This window comes from Larus michahellis, chromosome 7, assembly GCF_964199755.1.
Source record: "Larus michahellis chromosome 7, bLarMic1.1, whole genome shotgun sequence".
In the NCBI taxonomy this organism is placed as follows: Eukaryota; Metazoa; Chordata; class Aves; order Charadriiformes; family Laridae; genus Larus; species Larus michahellis.
In genome coordinates this window covers 24,658,259-24,683,933 of record NC_133902.1, presented here as the reverse complement: position 1 = coordinate 24,683,933, position 25,675 = coordinate 24,658,259, and the positions used below count along the sequence as shown (strand labels likewise).

Below are 25,675 nucleotides of genomic sequence, written 5' to 3'. Positions count from 1 at the left end.
CCGGGTGCCAGCCTGCAGGGCCACGTGCCGGCGGCAGGGACGCCCGCGTGGATCCACGTCTGTCCCACGCGCAGGTTAACCGAGGGGGCGGGTGGACGTGGGCAGAAGGTGGGCGCCGGGTACCCACCGCCTCCTGTTTTCCAGAGGCAGCTCTCAAAAAGCCTCATCTTCAAAGAGCTCTCTCAAGCTTCTTTGAAAACAAAATGATTAAAGGCTATCTTCCCTCTCATCCAACATCAGACACATCTCGCGCTGCATCCTTGCTTTCACCCCTGATTATGCATGCAGCTTTTCCGCAGCTCCCAGTTTTGCGTGGGGATGGAAGTTACAACCCCGAATTAAAAGCGAAGTTCATTACCGCACATCAAAGTAGGCGCCGTGCCTCGGCCAGGCCGGCGCTTTCTTTTATTTATAGGTATGTGGCCGGACCAGGGCGGGCTGTGGGGGCTGGTTCCAAGGTATTTACAAACATCAGCCCCCACGGGTCCGTCAGGCGATCTGGGCGTGGGAATACCCACGTCTGGGGGTGCCGGAGGGTGGTTTTCCCTCCAGAACAACCAGTAACCTCAGCCGGACTTAAAGGTAGATGCAGATACACTGGCCATTACGATTAGGTCTTTAGAGCCATTTTATTAATAATAACGATATTTTCTCTATAGCTCTGGGCCGGACAGGCCGCAGCCTGGCTGGCTGAGCGTGTTCAATTGTGCTCTGTTCGGCACGGGAGCCAAAAGTCTCAGTTTTTGCCCCAGGATGCTGTGCCCTGCCAGTGCCACCAAAGCAGCCTCTGCCAGCACTGGCAGGAGGGGCAGGAGCAGGCAGGAGCAGGCAGGAGGGGCAGGGGGGGCAGGAGAAGCAGGGGGGCAGGCACAGCCAAGCTCCTACTCCAGCCAGCTTTTAGGCTGATGCTTTGCCTTCAAATGCTTTTCGTATCAGGTGGGCTTAATTTATGTTAGTTTCAGTTTAATTAATAGTTTTGTCACAGCGGGAGGGCTGTTGAAAACAAAGACGTATTTAAAAAAAAAAAAAAGGCAAGCGGGATTTTTGTCAACTTTTTCTTCTTTTTTTTTTTTGTGCCGTATTGAATGTGAGCCACAAAGCAGTAAAATATTCCGCAGTCTCACACAGCAGCCGCCAAGCTGCATAATAAAAAAAAAGCATGTGAGGAATCTGCTCTATAATGCTAACTAGGTGGCATCAGGCACGGCTCTGTAAATAAAACGTGAGGCCCGTTTTGCTCAGCGTAGGAGGAGCAGACCCCAGGTAGGAGCCGTGACACCAGGTCTCTCGCCCGTCCGAGTGTCCCTGGGCCGTGGGAGCCATCAGCCCCGCATGGCTCTTCCTCCTGAGGGTGAGGAGGGGCAGGAGCAGGGCTTCAGCCCACCAGTGGCCAAACCCCACGGACACAGACGTGACCCCAGACACCGCCGTCCCCCCGGCTCGCTTTTCTGGGGTCACAGCACCTTCACCCATCACCACCCCAACGTGAAATAAAAACGATTGGAAGGTGAAAAATGTTGAGAAAATGTAGTAACATCTCATAAAATTGCCATGGGAGGTGCTTTAAAACGGGCTTGCTTTACATCGGGTCACTCAGCAATGAAGTGTAATTATTCAGGATAAAATCCGGCTTCGAAATGCAAGTGGGCGCGACAGCCCGTCACCCCTGACGGGGGAGCGGGGCAGCGGCGGGCTTTACGGCGAGGAGCTTTCAGCAGAACAGGGATGAGCAGAAAGGTGAGGAAGAGTCGTTTAATGTGACCTGAATTAGTGGCTACAGATAGTGCTTCCTGCATGTTTTACATTTTCAAATAAAAAGGATCTTCTTGTTTAATGGTTAATAAAAATGATTAGTGCTCCCAGGGCACGGATCCTGACAGACGCAGGCTGTGCTGGAGGGACCAGCTACAAGACACAAGAGAAGATGAAACCGCTTTTTTTTTTTTTGCCCTTTTTTTTTTTTTTTTTTTTTTTGCCTGTGGAGTACATCTCTACCAGCATTTGCAAGTTAATTTGTAATATAATTATATGTTGCTTCTGTCACAGAAGCGCAGCACGTGTGATGGGCCGGCAGCCCGCCACTGCCACCGGCAGCAAACACTTCTGCAGCGGAGAAAAGCCAACAGCTAAGAGGTTTTTTGTGTGTGTGTACATATACACGCACACACCCTCTTATATAGTACATATATACACCCATATGTAATATATGCGCATGCCTACATATAATATATACACATAGATCTAAAAATAAAAATGTTTTTATATATATGTATATATGTTTGAGTGACAGACACTAGACAGAAGAGCAAGCTGATGGCCTTGGAGCGTGCGTTGCCCTAAAGCCATCCAGGCTAACTGGCCGGAAAAAAATCTCTGCCCTGCCTGGCTCCCCAGTGCAGCACCCAGCCTCGCCACCCTCTTAACACAAACCAAACCTGCCGTGCCCGCCTCTTGGCAGCTCGACAACCTCACTCTGAAAGCTGGGCTGGCTTTTCTTTTTCGGTGATTTTTTTTTTTATTTTTTTTATTTTCACAGCCTGCCATGTAGAGGATTATGGTCAGTAATAGTTTCCTAAGAAATAAAGTCTATGAGCGTAATTGTTAGAAACAAGCAGCAATAGCAAATGCTTGCTGAGTGGTTGCCATAGCGCAGGAGCACAATTTGAGATTTAATATCATTACTAATGATATTTACTTGGCCTGCAGGAGGGAGCGAGACTTGTGCTCCCTAAATGTCATTTGACTGCTAATATGTCAGCGAGCGCTCCCAGCCCGGCCCTGGGAAGGGACCTGGCGTGACCCGGGGGAAGGCGACGCTGCTGCTGCTGGTGTCCCCTTCCCAGGCTGTGCCTACCTGCCGCCCCAAGGAGCCCACGTTTGGCAGGAGTACGAGCCCCCCCCAACCCGTGTATCCGCAGCGCTGGGGCTCAGCTCCTCCCTGGCACCCACGGGGCATCGCTGCCCCGGCCGCCTGCAGCCGCCGCTTTTTCGGCTGCCTTGCACAGACCGCAAGTTCAGGCTTCCTCTCCTGTTGGGCTTCTCCATGGGAGGGGGGAGACATATTGTGCCGCTGTAAAGTGAGCCATTTAGTTTATTAAACGCTGTGAAGGGTGCCCCGAGGTCTCTGCACATGTGGGACCATCAAGGCGGAATCGTTACTATTATGGTTCTTATTAGTCATAGTCATTTTCCCAGCAATACGTCCAGATGTCTTCCCATCTATCTCTTAAATTTTGCGATGCCAACGCAAAACTGTTATGAAAACGGACTAGTCCAAGTCCCCTTCACGCGGTACAGGAGCAGAACATTCGTGCAAAGATAAATATATATTTTTTTAAATTGAAAGACAAACGAAAGAAAGGGTCATAGTTGGCTAAAAATGAATTGTGCCGTGCATAAAGGAGACATCAGATTAGAGAAGACGATGTTTTAGTTTAAGTGTTCCATCATTATTAATTCATTTGGTGCTCTTTATGATAATACCAATCATTTGGAATTCATTTGGTGTTTATGTGGATGTCATCTCGACTCCTGCAGAAATTCCAAAGTAATTCAGCATTAACGTGCTATTAAAAATTGTTACCAGCCACTACCTTCATTACTTCACCAGCACACACTAATTTTTCTTCCCTCATCCTCTACATTCAAATTTCAGTGTTTATTTTGCTTTTATCTTTATTAGGGCTTTAAAATGTAATGCTTCTATTTAAAAATTCCCCTTATGCTACATGAGTGTTGTCTTTTTTTGACAGCATCAAAACTATGCAAATAAAGGAGGGGGTTAATGGTGATTTTTCATTTTGTTACCGGCATTTGACTGAAAAACAACCAAAGAGGTTTCAGCTTATCATTGACAAGAGTGAAGTTACCGAGCTGGTGTTTGTGTTTGCAGCAGATGACACTGAACCAAATCTGGATGAAATACCATCTGCACTGTGTGGAGTTCGTTCTTTTGGGGCACAGCAGCTGCCCCTGCGCCCCCGCGCCAGGCAGGGCAGGGATGCGGCTGCCCCGGCTCTCCCAGGGGTGCAGGGTACCCAGGGGGGATCGAAAGGGCCAACCTGCCACAGACCACCCTTTTCTGGACTCACCCCATCGCTGGAGCATCCTTCTGCTTCCAACTGGGGAACGCCAGGGAGGTGGCTGCAGTAATGGATATCCTGGGTCCAAACCCTGGCAACGGAGGGAAGAAAAGGCTGCGCTCGCACGTAACAATAAAAATTAAAAAAAAAAAAAGAAGAAGAAAAAGCCCTGGGAGATGAAATGCAAAAACCTTGTATTAAAAGAGCATTAATTAGGTTTTAGTCAAGGACTCGAAGATTAGAAAATGCCAGATTGCTGGGAGTCTGAAAAAAAATATTTTTAAAAAAGAAAGAAAACAGACAGCCTGGGTTCAGTTCCTAGCTGTGCCCGCCTCACTGTGCAGCCCCCTAATTACACGATCACATACGATTTTTTTCCCCTGGGCACCTGCTTCTTTTGGACCACAAGACAAGGGCACCCAGGGGCAGAGTGAAGTTTGGGCTTGGCAACTCTGGGTCTGGCATCTGCAACTGGAGTGCTTCACCGCGCAACCCAATGGCACTCTGAAGGCTGTTCTTAGCAAGTATTATTTGCTTGAAATCGCAGACTACCGCAAACACATGCGTATGTGAGGAATTTATGGTGTGTCCTAACTGGACCAAGTAACCCACCATGCATCTCCCTTCTCCTGGGTCCTCGGGCTGCACGCTGGATGCCCCCTGCTCCTTGCAGACCATGTCAGCATCCCGGTGAGTTCCTGCCGAAATGCTCCTCCACAGCCCCAGTCGGCTGCTGGGGGACAGGGGCGGCTCACAGCCCGCACCGGCTGCGGGGAGCGGGGCGGGAGGTGAGAAACTCACCCCTGCAATGTGTTAGACTGAGGGAGCAGAGGGAGGGAGGGATCTGGCTTGTCGCAATGGCTGTGCTGATCCCCATCCACACGTCCCCCTTGGCCAAACGCTCGCCCACCATCAGGGAAAGAAAGACCTCACGAAAAATAGGGGCGGGGGAGCTATAATTCCGCGTTCTTTATCCCAGAGAAAGTGGATGATACAACCTAAAGTTTGCCATCAATCACTTTAAACACCCTTTTGATGGAAAGGATGGATGAAGTCCCCCAGGTGATGACCGACCAGCAGCAGGGTCAGGTCAGTGCCCGGGCAGCAGGAGCAGGACAAGGGCAACGGTGCAGGCTGGTCACACCGGGGCTGACACCGAACACCCCCGGCCGATGGCACCCACCTGACTTCCAGCCATGGAGGAGGGAGATGCCACCACCACCTCCTGCCAGCAACAGGTCCCGGGCAGGGCTGAGCATCCTCCGCTGCTCGCACCAACTGCAGAGCACAGCTTTACACAGAGAATAAAGCCCGTCGCAGAGGAATTTTCCACTTAATCAAAATCCTGGGAAGAATATGAATGCTTATAGGTTAAAGGAACCTGGCAGCTCTTACTTGTCTGTCATGTCTTTAAGGATTGCCATTAAGTCATAAACGTGACAAAGATTAAAGAGTTTATTAATGTTATTAGAGAGTTGAGATAAAATGCTATGCCTTGCAGGGTCTCTCTCCCTCTCTCACTATTTAATGAAAACATTTTCATCACTTTCTGAATCTATTATACCAAATATTCATTTCAGGAGTCCTAAGATGATTTTATTTTAATTAGAAAAGATGTAGCAACCACCTGAAAGTAATACAGTTAAAATACTTTGCCACAGTTCCCCTCCCCCCTGCTGCTGGCAGAGGAGCATTTCTCCAGCCGTGCCTCGGTGCTAGAGCGAGCCCAGGGTGACCGACGGGAAGCTTTGCAGCACGGTGGGACCATCACGCTCCTGGAGACCATGAGAGCCAGCGGCACTGGCCTGCCAACGGCCCTGTGCATCTCCAAAAGCCACCCCGTTGGGCAAGGTCAATGGGCGATGGGAGCCGCCGCATCCGCAGGTTGGAACCCAGGGTACGTCCCCAGGGAGCAAGTGAGGGGTAGGAGCACCTTCTGCAGGCGCAGGAGACAACGCGAAGCCCTTCCTGGTGGGGAAAAGCAAGAGAAGGAAACAAAATTTAAAAAAGAAAAAGAAAAAGAAAAAGAAAAAGAAAAAGAAAAAGAAAAAGAAAAAGAAAAAGAAAAAGAAAAAGAAAAAGAAAAAGAAAAAGAAAAAGAAAAAGAAAAAGAAAAAGAAAGAAAAAAAAGAGAGGTTTGCGATGGCCTGTGAAAGGAGCATTATCCACTGCAAATCTATGGCAACTACTCACAAAACCAGAAGAAAATTAGCAGCCAAAGTCCGTCCTTTGTGTGGCTGCTTTGACTGCACTGGGCAGTACATCAGGGCTGAGTTTTAATCCATGTTTAGAGCAGGTCCAGTCTTTGATGATAAAGACTGAAAATCAGCCACTTTCAAGTGGCACCTGGCCACTTACTTTTTTCCTTGTGAGCCTTCCATTCCAGCCCAAGACTTTTTAACTGTCTGTGCAACACAGGCAGCTCACAGACACTCTTCCTTCTAAACTTTCCAACCAACCCGATTTAATTTGTTAATTTATTCTGTAACCTGATTTACTGTTAATTTATTTTGGTGAGTAAGATATCCCAGCTTTAAGTTCCAATTAATTAAAGGGGAGGGCTTAATGTTTTTGCTCCGCAGTATCTTCGTGTCACATTGTATTCCATTTTAACACCGCACTGAAGCATTTCCAAAGTTTATTGCCATTAACTAATATAAATCCATACATCTGCAAATTAATTCCACGCGCACAAAAGATTACCCTTTGCAAGTGTACCTTTAAGAGGGGGATATTGGCTATAGCAATCATCACTTGTTGCTTAGCAACAGCCATAGCATCACTTACGGCAGGTTTATCCTAAACAGCAATGTAAAACCCAGGGATGTGGGCATCCGCCCCATGTCGTCCATCCCTGCAAGTGCTGTTCAGACCTGGGTTAACAGATTCAGACTTTGCTCTTTTTCTTTTTTTTTTTTTCTTTTTTTTTCTTTTTGGAGGAGTGTCTGATTTGAGGGAACCTAAAAACAATAAAAAAAAAAATCTTCAGCCATTAAGCTAATTTTAAGCAGCAATCCAAAGCTTGGTGCCCCGTGCTGACCATGATGGCAACGCCAACACACGTCAACGTGCGCACGAATGCTTGTTCAGGTTGTGGCTACACTACTGTTGGCTCAGCGTTTTGCACCGAAGACTTTTAAAAAATTTACACACAGTTTGTTGCAATCAACTCAAGATTGGAAGAGAGAACTCAGATTGTATTAAGACCATCCTGAGGGTATCCCGAGGCTGTTCTAGTCTTCCTGAAGCCTGGGGAAGTCCCTACAGCCAGAAGCTGTCAGCTCTCATCTCTCTTCTTGCAACCAGCCGGCGCTGCCACAAATGACCTCTGCAATGGTGCGTACATCCCTGCGTCCATCCCTCCATCCATCTGTCCGTCCGCATCCCTGTGCCTCCTCCAGCTCCTCCCCTCCGCACCCTGCCTGCCCAGCAGCTCTCAGGTGGGACGCTCCCGCCTGCCCTTTGCCAGTGGTGGGCGCCTGCCATCTGCTCCCCTTAGCCAAAAATGTGGCAAGTAAATATTCTAACAGCATCCATTAGCCCTGCTTTTGGCGGCCCATGGAGAGGGGCCCGCAAGCTTGGGCCTGGGTTTTAAAGCCATTATGCCGTGTCTGTAGGCACAGCTAATTCACAAAAGATGAATGCAGGGTTTGCAATCAAGGAAAAATTAGCATCTCAGCCAGCACAGAGGGTGAACATGCGAGCCAGCCAGCACTGCCAGCAACCTTGATTCCCCTTTTGGCAAAGCTGGCTGGCTTGGCAAACACAATGGTAATGAGATAAACTGAAACACCAGGCAACGGGGCTGCTCTTTGAAGTAATTATCCTCCAGGGCAACAAGGAACAAGATGAAAAGGTTTTTAGAGACATGGTGTGGATGCACAGGGAACATTAGTTGCATTCCTGAAGACAGCCCCCCCCCCCGCCACCGCCCGCCCCCGGTTTGCAAGGCTCAGGTGTGCCGATGCCAGGCGGGCAGGGAGAGGGCAGGAAAGCCCCAGCAGCGGGCTCAGCAACACGGGAACGCAGCACGGAGAGGAGCCGTGCAAGGAGCAGCACCATGGGGCCGCACCGCCCCAGCACCGCCAGTGTCACACCCTTCTTGCTCCCAAGAAACGCTCATCCGGGCAGCCACAGCGTACCCGGTGTACTGACCCACCAGCAAAGGCTTTGTTGCAAATATCCAACTTTCAAAAACACATATTGATTTAAGGGGTAGAACAAGGGGCTAGAGAAAAGATGAAGGATTAAATAACGCACTGTCAAATCTTGCAGTCGGGAACTACAGGTGAGCACTGAGTGGGAAGTCCTCTGACAGGCTCTGCAACGCCGTGTACACACGAGAAGAAAGAAAAGGCAAGGCAAGGAAGGGGTAATACATGGCACAAGACGCTCCCGTGGTCACTAACTGGATACGTTGCTGGCTTTTTCCTGTTGAAACACTGAAGTCTAAATTTGAGGTCTTAAACAAAATGATTTTCAAAGTAAGAACGTAACAGTCAGCATCACCAACCCCCGCCATGCACAACCTGCCGTGACAAGCGGGTTTCTTTTAGAAGGCCCAGGGTTAAAGCTGGACCAGCAGCACATCACCTCCCTGAGCATCTCCCCAGCCCCCTGGAGGGGATGGGCTGGCTGGGATGCGGGACACGGCCCACTGCTCCCAGCTTCCACAGCAGGCAGCAGGGATTGTGTGTTAATTTTCTGATACTTGTGAGTTAAAGTCTTTTCTTTTTTTCTTTTATTTTTGACAGAAAGGCCACGAAAAGCAAGGACGCACGTGAGGACTGGGAGGTGGCGAAAGGCAGAGCAGCGGGGACACGGGCAGAGGCGGCAGGACTGGGAGCAGCGCGGTGGGACCCGGGAGAAGGACACACAGCCCTGGCCACGGGATGCCGCAGCTTTCCCAGCCGCGGCCCTTCCCTCTGCCCCCGCCACCACCCAGCCTTTGGCGAAGGAACTGGAGGCGGAGAATCGCAGCGTGAAGCCCAGATGTACTTCTCTGAGTCCCTCACAAAAAAAAAAAAAAAAAAAAATTAGGAAAGATGGTGCAGGAACCTCCCGGGGTGAGCCCACAGTGCCCGTGACTGGATTCGGCAAATAGTGGTTTCGGAAAGAAAAGCTCTATTCTAGGCAAAAGCCCCATGTTTCCTTCTGCACAGCAAATAGTCCCCATTAGTACAGAGCCAAGCAAGGCAAAAATGTTTATTACAAAGGAAAATTATAAGAGAGGAGTGCCTGAATCCAGAACAAAATGTAAAACAGGGGAAACAAAATGTAAAAAGCTCTATAAAAGTTTTAATGGATCCTTTCAGATGTGGAGTGGCATTTTAATGTGACGTTTTAAATGATTTCTTTCCCTTTTTTCCCCTTTTTTTTTTTTTTTTTCTTTTTAGCTTTTAGGCAGACCATTAATCCGAGGGGGCTCTTTCTGCCTGCAGAGGAGCAATGCTTCAAAGCAGGCACCTACCAGAGGAGTGCTGGTGGGCAAAGCGCAAGAGGGGGTTGAAAACGTCAGGGCCGCGGTCTCTGCAGCGCGGGGAGCCCTGGCCCCGCAGGACAGCCTCCCCCCGGCCAGGCACCCGGCCAGACCCAGCATCACCCCAGCCCGTGGGATTGAAAGGGAGCATCACCCAGGGCAGGTTTGGTGGGGAGGAAGGAAGAGCCGGCGCAAAATGGCGCGCGTACATCTCCTGCTGCTCACAAACGCGTGTATATCCAGCCAGGCAGTCCTGCCGAGAAGCTTCTCCCACGCTTACTTTTCTGACGCCCGGGACCTACTGTCAGGATTTGACTCCAGCCTGTGCATTTCTGACACATTAAAAGTCTCAAACTGTGTGCTTAAAAATCTTTGGCCTATCGCTGACCTTTCCAAATCCCGGGGACAGCCATTTCTTCTTGCTGATGCAGATGCAGGAAATTCTTAACTAAATCCTAACTGAAAGCCAGAAAAGCAGATAAGCAGGCTAATCCTCCAGCCCGTCAGACCCTGGGCTACCTCGGACCCCAGGTCGAGTCCTTGCTCTGCAGACCAGCTCAGCAGATCGCCCGTCCCTGCCTTGCCTGGGTCGGCGTGTGCGTCTCCGGGGCTGGGGAGGAAAGTGTCACCACCTTCCAGAAAGGGAACTCTTTCGCTGCTGTTCGTTCACTCACCGACATTTGTGGTGCGTTGAAGCTCTGGCTGCTGCTCCCTTCGCAAAAGACCTTGCAGAAGTCTCTGGAAAATGCATGCAAAGGAACACGCGTGGTTCTTGCGGTGGGTTTTGTTTGTCAGGTTTTGGTAACACAGAGCCCTCTCCTCCTCAAAATCCTAATTCTTCCTGGCAATATGTGACACTACTTAACCCGGAATAGCAACATCTTCTAAGGAAATGTCTGTGTTAGTTAATAAGGACAAATAGTTTCAAATGCAGTAGCACTGTATATGCAAAAAATATCAATTTTGATGCCTTCAGAGACTCTGCTCTGGTTAAAAAGGAAATTAAAAATGAAAAAAAAAAAAGGGAAGCAATTTTATCTAGAATAGTGCAGTATTGGTTTCGACTGAAGTTGGTCTGCTTTCTCAAGAAGGGGTCTGGAAAACCAGTACAGGGGGAAAAAAATGACATTCCAGCCATTCCTTCATTAACGAAACAGCAACAAACTCATTAAGAGCAGCGATTGCTGCCGAGGGTGCCCCGGTTGCACCAGCTGCTCGGCGCAGCAGAGCCCTGCCGGGAGCCCCAATTACGCTGATGGAGCTCGCCGGGCTGGCGGGGGGCCAGCCTGCCCCGGCAATTTAGAGGAGCTGGGCCCAGGCGGGACTGTCACAACGACAGAGACCTCACCGATACTAAAAACAACACCAGCGGTCATCGCAAAAGCTGCTGCGGAAGAAACCCGTGCAGAAGAACAGCAAGGTCAGGAGGGCGAGTGTGCACAACGCTTATCTGGGGTGGTTTTTGTAACTCACAGGCACTGATCCCTGTCCCCTCCGCCAGCAAAGGCTGGAGGTCTCAAATCCCCCATTTTTCCTTATTTCACACCCTCTCTGCTCACAGGTGATTCTCCCCACACCTGCAGGCAGCAATAAAACCAGAGGTAGCATGAAGAAAGGGAGAAAACGATGAAGTTGCTTGAAAATAACCAAAATAAATTAACCCCCTTGAAGGTTAATTTTGTCGCCTTGTCTTTCAGGTTTGCGTAGGACTGCTCTTGCTGTCTGCCCATCACTCCCCATGGTCTCTACAAACACCAGCAATCGCTTGGTTTTCCCATGCTGCACTTACCAGACCCCAGCCTTACCCTGAAAGACAGCCTGGCACAAGCTTGAAAGACAAATGGGCCACCTTTCAGTTTGGAGTCATCTACAGCTCGTGCCCGAGACACTGACAAGTCTTGTTGTGCTGGAGGTGGAAACCCAAAGGACAAAACCCAACCTGATGCCCAAGAATGAAGAAGCCATTTCAGAAGAGGGTGAGTGACTTTTAGGACGTGCTGCTCAGAGAGGTACATGGGGGCTGTCATGACTGCAGGACAGCCTGACCGGTTGGCCCTGCTCTCCTCAAAGCTGGGAGAAAGGAGATCCTCAGAGGACAAGGATACAACATATACAGCCCTGTTGTTTCAACAGTATTATTTTCTAAATGCATTTGCTCTACCAAATGGCGCTTAAAAGCCTGGCTACAAATCAACCATTGTCATTGCTCCCCCAGGGACCCGAACTGCTTCATCCCAACACATGTCACCTGCTGCGATAGTCACAGCTGCTATGCCAGAGGCTACACGGGGAACACAGGTCCCCCCCTACCAGGGCACAACAAAGGTCCAGCCAGCGGAGTGTTGTGCCTCTGACTTGGGTCAATAGCAGAGGGTAAGAGTGTTGGGTCCCTCACCAGGGCTCCCCGGATGAGCAGCGACTGCTGCTGGCTTTGAGCGGTCACTTGCAGGCCCTCTTCCATCAATGCTACTGGGTCAACACTGAGGAAAGGCAGCTCAGGGACTTCAGGAGGACAAATGCTGCGGCAAATGACCCACTGCTGCTTTGAGCAGTAACAGCACGTGCAGGGACCTCGTCTGCTCCCACTCGCTCTCCCACGTCTTCCCGACTTCTGCTCACGTGTAACCAGGGATTCACTAGAGTGGAAACTTCTCCCTCCTGCTCCTCCTGCCAACAGTTCTCTTCCTTCTCCCTGTTAATTAGTTCAAATTCCATATGCAAGGATTTGTCTAAAGCCCTTTCCAGTCCTCCCAGTTCTTCTCCTTGTACACCTCCACCCTGTCATCAAGGACGGCTGTAAAGTCACTCAGCAGCATGCCTTCACAAATGTTGATGCATGCTTGTTCAGTATTAAAATTGGTCTACATTAATGTTGCCATAATTAGTGCTTGAATAAAGTAAGCAAAAACCAGACTACTAAGAAATACTAAGAGGTCTCAAAACCAGGAGTTCAGCAGCACGGCTGAAGTGCTTCCAACCCACTCCTATCAAAAATAGAAAGACAGTGAAGGAACCTCTTGACCACATCCTTACCTCACCCTTGAGAGAACTCCAGGGACTAGAAGGCTGGTGGAGCTGTGTGTGCTTTACACGCCAGATTGTGAGAATATTAAAGGTTGGTTCAAAGGATGTGGGATGTATTTGTATACCGTCTGTTGCACAGGTGCCCTACGTTACCTTACCAGAGTTTCACAAATATTCATGCACATCAGTGAAAACAGTATTGCCTCCCTGTGAGGTACTAGAACCTGTAAAGCCCCCACAAGTGCTAATTATGATCCCCCCACTGGTGGGACCTCCCCTTCCACATCTCTGTACCTTTGGCTGCTCTATGTACTTTTGTCAGTGGGTGTTTCTAGATGTGATTTCTACTTTTTTTTCTGGTGCCTATTGACAAAACATGTTAATCATAGCATGGTGGAGTAGCTATACCAACAACCGTACGCAACACTACCCTTCACCAAACTAAGAAATACCATCCTGTACTAAATCTCCAGTCCCATCAGAAGAGTCTGAAACATGGATTACCCCTGTACCACTTTCTGTAGTCATTCCCTGAAGGGAACAGCAGAAAGGCACCGGCTCACTGAGCAGCAGTCACAGAGAGCAATACCCCACGCCAGAAGATCTTTCCTGAGAGCCAGATGCAACAATGTGCTGGCCATCAGCCGGGCTTTGGTGGCTTGCCCCTGACTGAGCACCACTTGCCAGCTGTGCCACACTGCTCCCTGGCACTCCCGGCACACAGAAAATTAACTAGTGTGGAGCAAAGATCTGTAAAAGAAGACCACATCACGGCCCCTGATTTTGCTGGACAGTGAATAACTTTTGATGACGACGAAGACTGACCTGGTCAACTGGTGAAGCCATGCTGAATTTGATTAATACTTTTCATGAGAAAACAAAACCTTGAATCCAGAAATATATAAATTCTTTGAAAAAGGTTTTGACATTTTCTAAAACTTCGTTTTCTTACCTTTAATATTCCTAGAAGGGCACGCATTATAGATTTTAGACATCCATCCTTACCTGGGTGGTCCCTCTTTGTAAGCAAAGGAGAGATTTCTTTAAAATGCTCTTAAAATTAGGTTCTGAAAAGCCTCTGCAGATGACCATCATCCTCCACAAAGAAGTGTCAAGGGACACCGGCTAGCTCCTCTGATGAGGAAACCTCTCCTCCTGCTGCATTTGGAAATTCCCACGTGTTTTAATGCACCTGGAAAGACTGCCGAAAAGAGCTGCTTGCCCTTTAAAAGCAAAAACCTTTCAAACCTAAAAAATAATGACATGGATTTCACCTGAAGTGACAGTGGTAATATGCTTTTAAATAGAGACGTACAAGGCAACAGACAAAAATACCGACATCAGAAACCAACTAATCCTGAAAAGCCATTTTTACAGGAGAGCCAGAGGAAAGCGGGAGACTGGGAAAGATAACCATGGTCTGAATAATATCAGAGAGAAAGTACTGGAAGGTGCAGAATTAACCTTTTCCTAGTTAATTACGACTTGTAAGGCGAAGGAAATCAGCCAGTCGAGAGCAATTTTAGTGAGACAGGGATTTCAACACTTGAAACACTCTGGCTGTCCTTTAAAAGCAGGAGAGGAAGGGAAGCGGCTGGTGTCAGGAAAGGGGGATGCGATGGAGCTGCGAGACCGCCCCAGCCCGCCGGCCACGGCTGAGCCCCCAGCTCCGTAAGGACCGAGCTCAGGATGGCAGCGGGGAAGATTTCATTATAGGATGTAAGCCCACAAGATAACGATCAGTAAATGCATCCTAAACAGGGTTATTCGAAAGGCAATCAAATTTTCGCAAGAGGAAAATTATTCGGGAAGTTGGACTTCAAAAGACTTCTTTAACCTCCTACAACCTGACATTTCATATGCTCCTACATTCAGCTCTTATTTCTTTCAATATTACCATATTTAGTAACTGGAGAAGATGTGGAAATCTTTCCTGAAGGTATTTGGTGGAGAAAATTTTATTATTTACTTTTTAGTCTGGATCTTAACTCCTCAAATCACCCAGCGACTCACCACAAACCTCCTGCATCATCCCTATGGCAAACACCTTGAGTGCAACTTGGCCAGAAGCTTTTTTTTTTTTTTTGCCTTTTTTTTTTTTTTTTTTTAAAACCACTTCATTTTTATTAACACCTACACACTTATATCTCAAGATGGAGAGCTCTCATGGGTGCAGGATTCTCACAAATGCAGATACGGCAAATGATGTAGAGAGGATTCAGGTGGAGAACAACCTGGTCTGCCTGGTCCTCTTGAACCTCATTAAAGCCGCAGAAGGTACAGACCTGCTGGTCTGGCCCAATGACATTGAATCTGGAAAAATATACAGCTTTAAAGCATGCTGCTGCTTTAGGTTGTGCTACCTTGAACTACGTGCTGCTGCACTATGCAAAACTGTGGACCGATGTGACGATAAACAGGGGGGAAACATTTATCAGTATTTAAAAAAAAAAAAGAGAAAGAGAGAAGATAGCAAAGAGTGCTATGTTTTCATACAGAATTTAGCTTGCTTTTTTTTCCTTACACTTCCCATTCAGCTGGACGTTGTCCAAGAGCCAAAGATATTTTTCTGAGTCCCTTGAACGATATTTTTCATCACAAGTCAGCTAAGGAAGTCAGTATTTCCATTCACATTAGTTTTTTGGAGTTACACGTAGCTAATTTACAACAGCCAGCTTTTTTTGCTTTCTGTGCATGAGGGTTAAAAGTGAAGTAGCATCGAGAATAGCACTACAGCACTACAGCATCTTGCTTGCCTTAACCCACTGAGGTATCCTCAGATGCCTAGAGATCGCTCAGAAACAAGCAAACAAACAAATAAACCCGCCGTAGCACTGTAAAGCAATACACTGCAAAATAGTTGCTAGGATGGCTAGTGCTAGGAAACGTAGTAGAGTCCTTAGTGAAGCTCTGAGGTTGGGCAAACATGTCTAGTAGTCAGGAGCCAGGCTTTTTTTGTTCTTTTGAATGCACTATTTTTTAGGATGCACTTTACTAAAGCACAATGCCAATTGTCTTCTTTATTTTTTTTTCCTTTTTTTTTTTTTTGGCCCTATAGGTTTTATAAAAGGGAGTTTATCTGGAGAAAAAACCCAAAATCCCGATGCTCCATTTCTTCAGTCACAACTTACTCCTTCCATGGTCTTACCTGCTCCCATTCAGTATTGGATTTGTGGCTACTGCTCCTGGCAAGCATGAAGAAGCTGGAACGCGAGATTCTGCAGACACCAAGCTAGGAGAAAAAGCCCTCCCCAGGTGAAGATTAATTTTCTCAGACCTTCTTTCAGCAACCTGCAATCCTGTCAGAAGATTCAGAGAGGAAAATACTTTGGTTTGGGGTTTTTTGGAGGGATGATGTCCCTTTAACAATAGGTCTGCAGTACCAAAAAATCCTATGCTGAGGAAAAGTCTAAATCAGAGGAGATGCCCATGTACTACTCCTGTGCCTTACATCCCTGGGCTCTCCCTGTCCTCCCCTTCTAAGCAACGAAAAGCAGAAGAGATGAATCTCCACTCACACTGGAAGCTGTGGGACCTGGGGACCTGCCTACAGCTGGCATTGTGCAGTCGGGGATAGGTACAGTTGCCACTGATTTATATTCCACTTAAGAGAAATTTTTGTGAAATTATTCGAGCAGCACCGTGTGGGTATGCAATCGGGGCGAGAGCCAGTTGAAAAGCAATGGCATAGCAGCTGGTTTGTTTGGAGGACTAATTATGGGATGGAGTCTTACACATCTGGGTCATCGCTTCACATCCATCTCAGTTGCATACTAGCGACAAGGTCATTACTCTTTGATAGTCGCTAGGTGACAGACACAGAATGGCTCTGCAAGTCCAGACCAGTTTGTAGTGTGCTGGTCTCCTCCTTAGGGTACCCCGCATGACAGGGACTAATTGATCTTTGCGTTGGCAGCGTGAGCAGAGATCTCAGGGCTGATCTGCTCGGGAACGGCATCCAGATTTGATGCACAGCAAGAGGCCAGCATGGAGGAAGACTATCCCACCAGCTTCCCTGCCACAACCCTTCTGCAGCCACCCAGAGAACAGAAAATTATGCCAAGACCTTGTTCAAACACATTCAACACAGCAAAACAACATCGACTTCGGCAAAGGATCACGCATGGCAGAGCACGCCCAACGCAGCCGCTTCACCATCCTTTCTCACGGCAGGAGTAACCTGGATGTGGCTGCAACCCTAAATTGCAGATACTGTCCCAGGGATCTCCAGAAAGCCTGGCAGCACAGCCTGGAGCCTGTGGAAGGAGTCAGGCCTTAGTATTTAGTATTTTGTAGGGAAAGACACACTCCCGTTCACAGCTGCAGCAGCCCCTCGGCGCAATGGGAAACTCTCTCAGATGACAGCCCGGAGAGGGAGGCAGCACCAGTGTGAGTTACGGGCTCCTGCAGGGCACAAGCAAGCCGTCATCTGAAACACTGAACAGCACCACGGGTTCAGTTCTGCAGCCAATGCATGTAATAACTCCTGGTGAACTGTGCTTGGGTTCAAAAACACAAGTTCACCCCGCTCATGGCTGTGATTTGAACGTGGGTTCACCACCTGTAACCTGGAGCACAACAGCACGCAAGAGAGCCGGTCTAAAATCCTCGGTGCTCGCTGTGTAAACAAATCAATTTGCAGCCTGACATTTTAGCCGTGTCCTATGTAGATGACTTTCTGCCTATTCAATACTTCTGAATAAAAACACTTACGGGCTGTGCAGTAATAAATAAGGTATTAATACTATGCACCACAGATGCTCAGTACCTGATTTAACCTTCTTTTTTTCTTCTAACCTCAACAGGGGCTCTGAAAAACATGCAACTTTTTTATAGCTAAGATAACAAGTGTTTTCAATCCCTGAAAATAATTATTATCAAGAACAGACAGCAGCACGCATAGGGCATATATAAGACAGCAAGGGGAGAGTGCTGGAAAGAGAGAGGGAGCACAAGAGAGGAGGGGAGAAGATACTGTCAAATACCCGAGATCCTTCCAGCCCTGCCAGGTCACACCAGATGCAGTTTTCATGACAAACTGGCTGGTCAAGGTTCAAGTCCCAGTTTGTTTTTTAATCATTTGATTTCAACAATTCCTCACTTACCCACTTCACACAACTTACCACGTGTTTGGTAGTGCTTTTTTTTTTCCTTTTTATTCCACTACCTTAACACAGGCGTGCTGTGGATACACAGGTGACCGGAGGATAAAAAGGACAGAGAAAAATCAAGAGTGCTGTGGTTGGCAAATGCTACCAGGGAGGCCAGCTGGCCTGTGACGGATCCCGTTTGACCGTTCGGCCCATCGTTATCGTGCTCAGCCCCACGAACCTCACCTTGACCAAGTGCTCAGAAAAGAGCTCTGGGATGCGCAGCCGGAGTCTGCTGTTCTTGCTTCCTTTTCACGCCATCTTGTCCCATCATCACTGCTCATCAGAAACAGTAACTCAGGTTGACATCATTCCTACCAGAGACGGGAGCTATTGAATTATCTAAGGACAAACCTAAATACTAGCTTTTAAAGGATAACTGATCTACTAAAAGCAAGTATTGTTTTGGACATGCCATGTCATATTTATCATGCTTGGCTTTGCATTGCCCTGTTATCTCCTGCGATGTCACTTGAACAACATGAAGTTGCATGGCACAACATGACAGATGCCTCAGCAATGAGGGAAAGACACTCTCTAGATTCCAGGTCATCCCAAATAAAAGATTCAAGGGATATGAATGGCAGTGTGTCTGCAGACCAAAAGTGACTCGAGTCTCCCCAGTTATCTGCAGAAAACAGATCTCCTCAATTCACCTGCTTTTCACATAATTAATGTTCTATTTGCTTCCATTAAATGTGACTTCATTATCATCTTCTTCAAAACAACCTCATTACAAAGCAGGGAAGGTTCTTCTTTCAGCTTTTTACCGATAATGACAATCCCGAGGGATGTGCCAGATAGAGGAAGACTTCTTTTTAGCACAGTACTGATGATAATCCCTGATTTACTGCTAGAAAATCTCCCCTCCATTAGGAAGAGGCATCACCTTGAGCACTCTCCATAGAGCAACATGAGAACACTCTGCCAGTCTTCACCGGAGCAGACCATCCTTCTCCTTTCCAAGAAGGTTGCTCTCTTAAATGTTCCTTAGGAAATTTCAAAAGGCATTCAAATTTCAAAACATTCATTGAGAATGTATTGTAACAAAAAGTATCCTAGAAGAAAAAGCATGCATGTGTATTCAACTTCAAATTCTTAAAAGCGTTCTAATTTTCACTCTCTGTTAATGGAGGAAGAAAGAGAAAGCAGACAGATCATCTCTGCCTTTCTCTGAAAAACACCTCTCTTTTTTTCCAGAAATATACAAAAATGAAAGGGAAGAGTAGCTCTGTTTCCATAGAATCATAGAATTGCTTAGATTGGAAAAAGACCTTTAAGAACATCAAGTCCAACTGTTAACCTAACACTGCCAAGTCCACCACTAAACTATGTCCAAGCACCACATCTACATATCTCTTAAATACCTCCAGGGATGGTGACTCCACCACTTCCCCAGGCTACCTGTTATCAGACTGACAACCCTTTCAGTGAAGAATTTTTTCATAGTATCTAATCTAAACCTCCCCTGGTTCAACTTGAGTCTATTTCCCCTTGTCCTATCGCTTGTTACTTGGGAGAAGAGACCAACACACACCTCGCTACAACCTCCTTTCAGGTAGTTGTAGAGAGTGATAAGGTCTCCCCTCAGCCTCCTCTTCTCCAGACTAAACAACCCCAGCTCCCTCAGCCGCTCCTCATAAGACTTGTTCTCCAGACCCCTCACCAGCTCCGTTGCCCTTCTCTGGACCCGCTCCAGCACCTCAATGTCTTTTTTGTGGTGAGGGGCCCAAAACCGGACACAGTACTCAAGGTGGGGCCTCCCCAGTGCCGAGGACAGGGGGACGATCACTTCCCTTGTCCTACTCCCCACACTGTTCCTGATACAGGTCAGAATGCTGCTGGCCTTCTTGGCCACCTGGGCACACTGCTGGCTCGTATTCAGCCACCAGGTCCTTTTCTGCCAGGCAGCTTTCCAGCCACTATTCCCCAAGCCTGTAACGCGGCATGGGGTTGTTGTGACTGCATGAGGTGCAGGACCCGGCACTTGGCCTTGTTGACCTTCACACCGTTGGCCTTGGCCCATCGATCCAGTCTGTCCAGGTCCCGCTGCAGAGCCTTCCTACCCTCAAGCTCCCACCCAACTTGGTGTCATCTGCAAACCGACTGAGGGTGCACTTGATCCCCTCATCCAGATCATTGATAAAGATATTAAACAGAACTGGCCCCAGTACTGAGCCGTGGGGAACACCATATATAGTTTCTGATCTGAAATTGGGGAAAAACCTCCAGTGTTTTCTTCAAAAGAACCTGGCACCTTTGGAGGAAATTTAAAATGTCGGTGAGCATTTTAACCACACTTCCAAAAAGCCAATCTTTCAGTTGGAAAAGGCTTTCACAAAAAAAAAAAAGCCCCTCCCTCAAGCTCCAGTTCCCTGTGACCTCGCAGATCCTCACACCCACCACAAAGGCCTGGCCGCGGGAGGAGGTTTCGAGGCTGAAGCTGTTTCTCTGCTCCAAAAGCAGAGCTAGTTCCCTGTAGGTAACCATGGCCCATCCTGCAGATCCTGCCATTTTTCATGTCCCTTTAATATCACCTCTGTATCTTTCTTTATTCTGATATTAATGGACTTGCTTATCCTGCTCTGTGCCCCACATATTCGCTAGATGAATATAATAAATTGGCAAGTCCAGTCTGACTGGCCATATGCTGTTCAATTTGTGTCTGCTGGTGTCCTGACCTCGCTTTTGTTCAAGCTGCTAAAAAGTCCAACTGAGCAGCTGAAATATTCTCCTTTATCTGAAGCTAAGGAAACTATTATTTCCCCTTTCACATAAACTTAATTTGCTTTTCAAAGAAAAAAGTAGTTTATTATTGTGCTCCTCAAATGTCTGAGGAAATACACATAAAATGCCTGGCACATATGGTATTTTTATGTGGCTTATTTTTTTTTCCTTGTCTACAAGTCTGCACAGAATTATTACTATTTGGCACACAGCAAAAGGAAGTCTCCCGTGCATAACATGATTTAGTCTGGCCGATAAAGTGGAAGTGGATTTCTTCGTTGCATATTAAGTTCTGCTGGATACCGTTTGCACAAGAGAGCAAAATTGCAGTTTCATGTTCTTTTATGATGATACATTTCCCGTCAGCCAGCCTCAACTCTCTCTCTCCCCAAATATTAAAATTTCTCCCAGCAGTGACTCTCCAAATTTCCCATTCTCACATATTGGCTCTCCGAAGACCGTTACTCTTGTTTGCATGCAGTCACCGGCTAGGAGCCAGGCCCTGGGGCGTTCCCTGCCTCGGGGAGCAACTTGGAAGGCCGTCAGGACAAGCAGAGCCCTTGCAGGGAGGGTACGATGACCCGCTCCCCTGCGCACCCCAGAGATGGGGCGGCAGGAGGGGCTGGTCTCTGCCTGGAGCCTCTTCCAGCCAGTGCCTCACCCACCACCTCTCTCTGCTTCTCGAAGGCTCATGCTGCCAGTGCACCAAGGAGGATGCTGCTGCTGCATCCTTCTTCTACAGCTCCCTTCTCACCGACTCCCCCCTTCCCAGGGACCCCAAGCTGCCCAGATCCCAATCCACCTTGTACACAGGTGGTGGGTTTCCACTTGCTCGCCTCATGCTAAATATTCTGCATGGCCACCGCGGCACGTGCAGCCTCCCGGGTTGTCTCCCTCGCCCCAGGAGCTGTGACGTGGTAAGCAGCTTCTCCCTGACCCACCACTTGCTCCTACACACAGAACACTACATCCCATCTGGGAGACTGATACCTTCTCAAAATCTGAGTGCTAAAGGAGAGGCTGTCAATAATCCACTGCATTTACTGGCACCTATCCGCAGGGCTGGGTTAGTTGTACTGGTCCAAACTGGTTGCTCAGTGCCAAAGGCAATGCAGTAAAGCAGTCACCGTTTCTCTAACCTATTACGTTTCTTCTCTAATGCTTGTACAGCACAACACAAACTGGGTGCTGCCAGTGAAACTGGCTCATAACAGACATACAGTTTTATTTTAAAACACATCAAAAGGCAACGTTAAGGATTGATGGACTAATTTCTCTGCTCTGTGCCATGGGAAGAAGCGGCCTATGGCCAAGGGGAAGAAATGCCTTCTGCTGGGACAAATCCCATCAGCATTTTTAGCCTCACTGCCAAATAACGCAGGGTTCCCTCCATCACCGTGCGTGTTTAACGAATCGGCCGGCCTGCCCTCCATTTCCCCAGAAGCTTTTGGCCAGTTTCAACCAACCCTGGCTGAAAGGCAGAGGCTCCAATGGTGTGACAAGTGCCACTGCAACAGAAGCAGCAGACCCACGTGAAGGAACTGGTACTGTGATCAGCCCTCAGAGAAACCCTCCAGCAAGAGGCAACCAAGTTTCACATCTTCAGTTGCTCGCTGGTTGCAGACGCCACTGGTGCCTGCAGCCGTAGGCACAGCATCGCTTCTCCCCATCCCATTTGTACTCTCTTTTCTCCCCTGGACCCCTGGGAGCAGATATCAGCCCCCTCGAAGCACCCACCCGCCTTTGCTGGGCTCTCCTCCCACGCTTCCCGCAGCTCTTCTCATTAACCAGCTCTTCACCTACCTGCGTTTGCAACAGTTCATGGCCCCACGCCATACCTTTAAAGTCAGTGGGAGCTTGGACACGAAATTCAATAAGCTGAGGATGACCTGTACCGTCCCTGCCATTCTTCCTTCCCCTATTAATTCCTCTCTCCACTCTTTCCTGTCATATTGGTTTGCCTATTACTCCATGCCTAATAAATTACCAGTAATGCTCCAGCATCAAACATCATGTGACTAATGAGTGAGTTAACCTCCAATTTCTGTCCGTGTAATTTGCACACATTGATTTTACATGAAAAGAACTCTTGACCTACATTGGATGATCCTGATAAATTTAATCTCTTTAATGCTTCTTCTTTCTAAATAAACGCAAAATGCTTTCCTCTAGAAAGTTTCTCAGCGGTAAAACCTGCATCGTAACTTGGCAAAAAAACTTCTCCGCTATCCAGCCAAATTAATCAATAAAACTAAAAAAACCCACCCAAACCTGCAAAAAAAGTCTCTGATTCCTCCAAGCGCTGGCAGCTCAGCCAGCCTGGCAGTGTTGTTACAAAAGCGACAGGTAATCGGAGCTGACAGCTGGTGTCAAAAGCCACAGCTGGAATCCAGCGGCTGGCTGGAAAAGGTACCAGTTTGGGGCCATCTTATTCCTGGTCTCATCACCCCTCCCGTCCCCACAGCATCGCCTCAGGGCTAGTGACCCGAGTGACAAGGCTGTGCAGGGAGCACAGGGGCAACACGGCACCTTCTGAGCCATGAGGACCCCGAGGAACCCCCGGCGGTGGGTGCTGACAGGCCTTGCAGCTACATCAAGGCTGCTGTCCCTGGCTTTGCTTTACCAGGGCAGAGAAATAACCAGGAAACCATACTTCGGATTTTGTGCTGGCTATCGGGGGCATTGCAGCTTTTCCCTAGGATGCACACAGGGATGGGTGTTCTAAACACTCAAAAATTTGCAGAACCTTTGCAGAAGGCTCATAACAGGAGTCAGGAGAGCATTTATATAGATTGCAAAGATAGCACGCCTATCTTCTCCAGCACGCAAATGTGCCACATAGAGTAGAATGTTGATGCAGAAAGGCTCAGGAAGACAGGCTCCAAAGTGCAAACCAAAGTGGAAAGCCAGCATGGCCAGCAGCTGGGACCACAGCAAGGCCAGGGCTTCACCATCAAAACTCAAAACTCATCAAAACTTCAGCTCATCAAAACTGAAGAAAAAATTATTTCAGGGGAAAAAACATGGGATTTTGTCACAGGAAAGATATGCAGGTGGGCATGGACAGAGTTGGGTTGCTCCTTCCATGGGAAAAAGGGACAGGAACTGAACTGAGTCAGAGACAGGGAGAGCTGCGCTTGCCGCTCCTCTGGATTTGCAATGGAGAAGGCTGCTGGCAGAGAAAAAGCAGGAGTGGTACTGCTGGAGGCAGCGGCCTCTCTCCATCCCTCCCCTCCGCCACCCAGCCCAGCACAGTGTGCCATCTCCGCTATAAACTATGACCGCTTTGAATTCCTGCTCTTCTCCACCCAGTGACAGCGCGTTAGACCCCACCAGGGCAACGTCATCCGCTGCTCTCTGCAAAAACGCCTCCTCCCTGCCCAGGCTCCAAGGTCCCAGCCAAAAAAAAGGAGAGTAAGGAGGGAAGCTGGGCAGGATCCTGTACCAAGAGGGGTGGACACCAGCAGCCCTTTGGAAACACGAATGTCCTCGGAAGGGCGTAGCAGGTAGTGCTGCCAGGGAGAGCCAGCAGAAACAGAAAGGATTTAAGTTAATGCCTTTAAAGTATGTCCACTCCCCTCGGAGCCTGCATATTTTACAGTCTCGGCATATTTTCCTTGTTGACAACTCTGGCAGACTCGGCGATTTTTTTCCTAAGTGAACTCACTCACCAAACGCATTTTTCAAGCTCCCACAACTTGAGGAACAGAAGTTGCAGCCTGAAGAAAAGCAAGGACCAAAAAATCAGATACTAATGGTAACGTTGCAGAACATTCGGGGGCTCCAACATGCAGTGATTGAAACAGCTAACTCATTTGCATTATTCTTAAGTCATTAATTTTTATTCCTTTTCATGGGAAAATGACTAAAATATTTTGGTTTCTGTGTACAAAAAAAAAGGGTGAGGATCACAGCCATTTGGACTCCAAATAGATGTTTTTAATCTACAGGATGCAGGAAAATCGTGGAGGAATTATACTGAAGTATTAGGAAAATATTGCAGCTACCCAAGTATTAGAATTCTAGATACCCAAGTACTAGAAACATCTGCGTTGCAGCAAAAAGTCCTGTTACCAGGCAAATGTTAAGAACAGAAGATAAAAAGAAACTGACTGTGCTTGAGAACGTCAGCATGCAGATGAGCAACCCAAGTCCGTGCAACTTTGTAATATTTTCCCTGACGATAACTGCTTTGGATCAGACCTGGGAAGAGTTCTGTATTATTCTAAATAAAACAGCTTGGTATTTCTTCACGCCAAATAGCTCCTTTTGGTGCTACGCAAAAGCTTGAAAACACTGTCCCTCTGCCACTGCACCGTTTATCACTATTCCCCCAAAACAGCCATCCTAACCCTATGATTTTTTACCCAAGAAACACCAGAGAATCAAGCCAGGGCAAGCAGAGTGCCCAGTGAATCTCACATCACGGGCGGTGAAAATCTCCCAGCACTCCTTCCACCAAGCAAGCACCCCATGCAACACCAGACTGATGGCGTGCGGGGGGTGGCGGTTTAAATAACAACCATAACAGAATGGAACGGAATGGAATGCAATAGAATAGAATGGAATACTCATTATCTACATTATTATTAAAAAACATAATGACTAGAATAGAATAATAATTATCCACATTATTATTAAAAACCGTAATAATAAGGAGGAGGAGGATTTAAATTATTACTAAAAAATCCCAGTCTGTTATTGCATGGGGTGCTTGCTTCGTATTGCTGGGAGATTTGCTTCATCCTGTGTGAATATATTATAAGTATGGGAATTATTACAATTATGACACATAGTCAAAAATATTTTAATATTTTAGAAGAATAACTATACCAACTAATGATGTTGTTATCTGTGATTATTATATATTGCTATAGCACCTATCATAGACTATTATAATTGTCATGTTTAATAATAATTTTTAATTTTTATCATTAGCTTAACTCCTTCCGATAAAACGCCAGGCTTGAACTCCGATCGACACCCACAAACTCTCCCGGACCACCACCACCACCGACACCCTCTTTTCCTCATTTTCCCTCCATCCCCTTCTCCACCGGCCGCTCTTTTCCCTCCCATCCCCAGCCGCATTCCGCGGTATCTCCTGCCATCTACTGATGCCTGAGAAGAGCCGCCTACTGCATTTCGCAGAGCCCGGAGCGAGAATACACCCCTTGTTTTTTAAAAAAGGGAGGTGATACGGGATGGGGGGG

At 47.7% G+C, this 25,675-nt stretch overlaps 1 protein-coding gene across 1 annotated transcript in view; it reads right to left on the bottom strand.

The window, feature by feature from the left end:
• Positions 1 to 5,520: 5,520 nt before the first annotated feature.
• Positions 5,521 to 25,675, bottom strand: part of LOC141746199 (uncharacterized) — a 47,632-nt gene continuing 27,477 nt past the window's right edge. Inside the window, exon 7 of the mRNA XM_074594244.1 lies at positions 5,521 to 6,050. Coding sequence (XP_074450345.1) covers positions 5,850 to 6,050 — 201 coding nt within the window. The 3' untranslated portion in view covers positions 5,521 to 5,849. The remainder of the gene's footprint in view (positions 6,051 to 25,675) is intronic.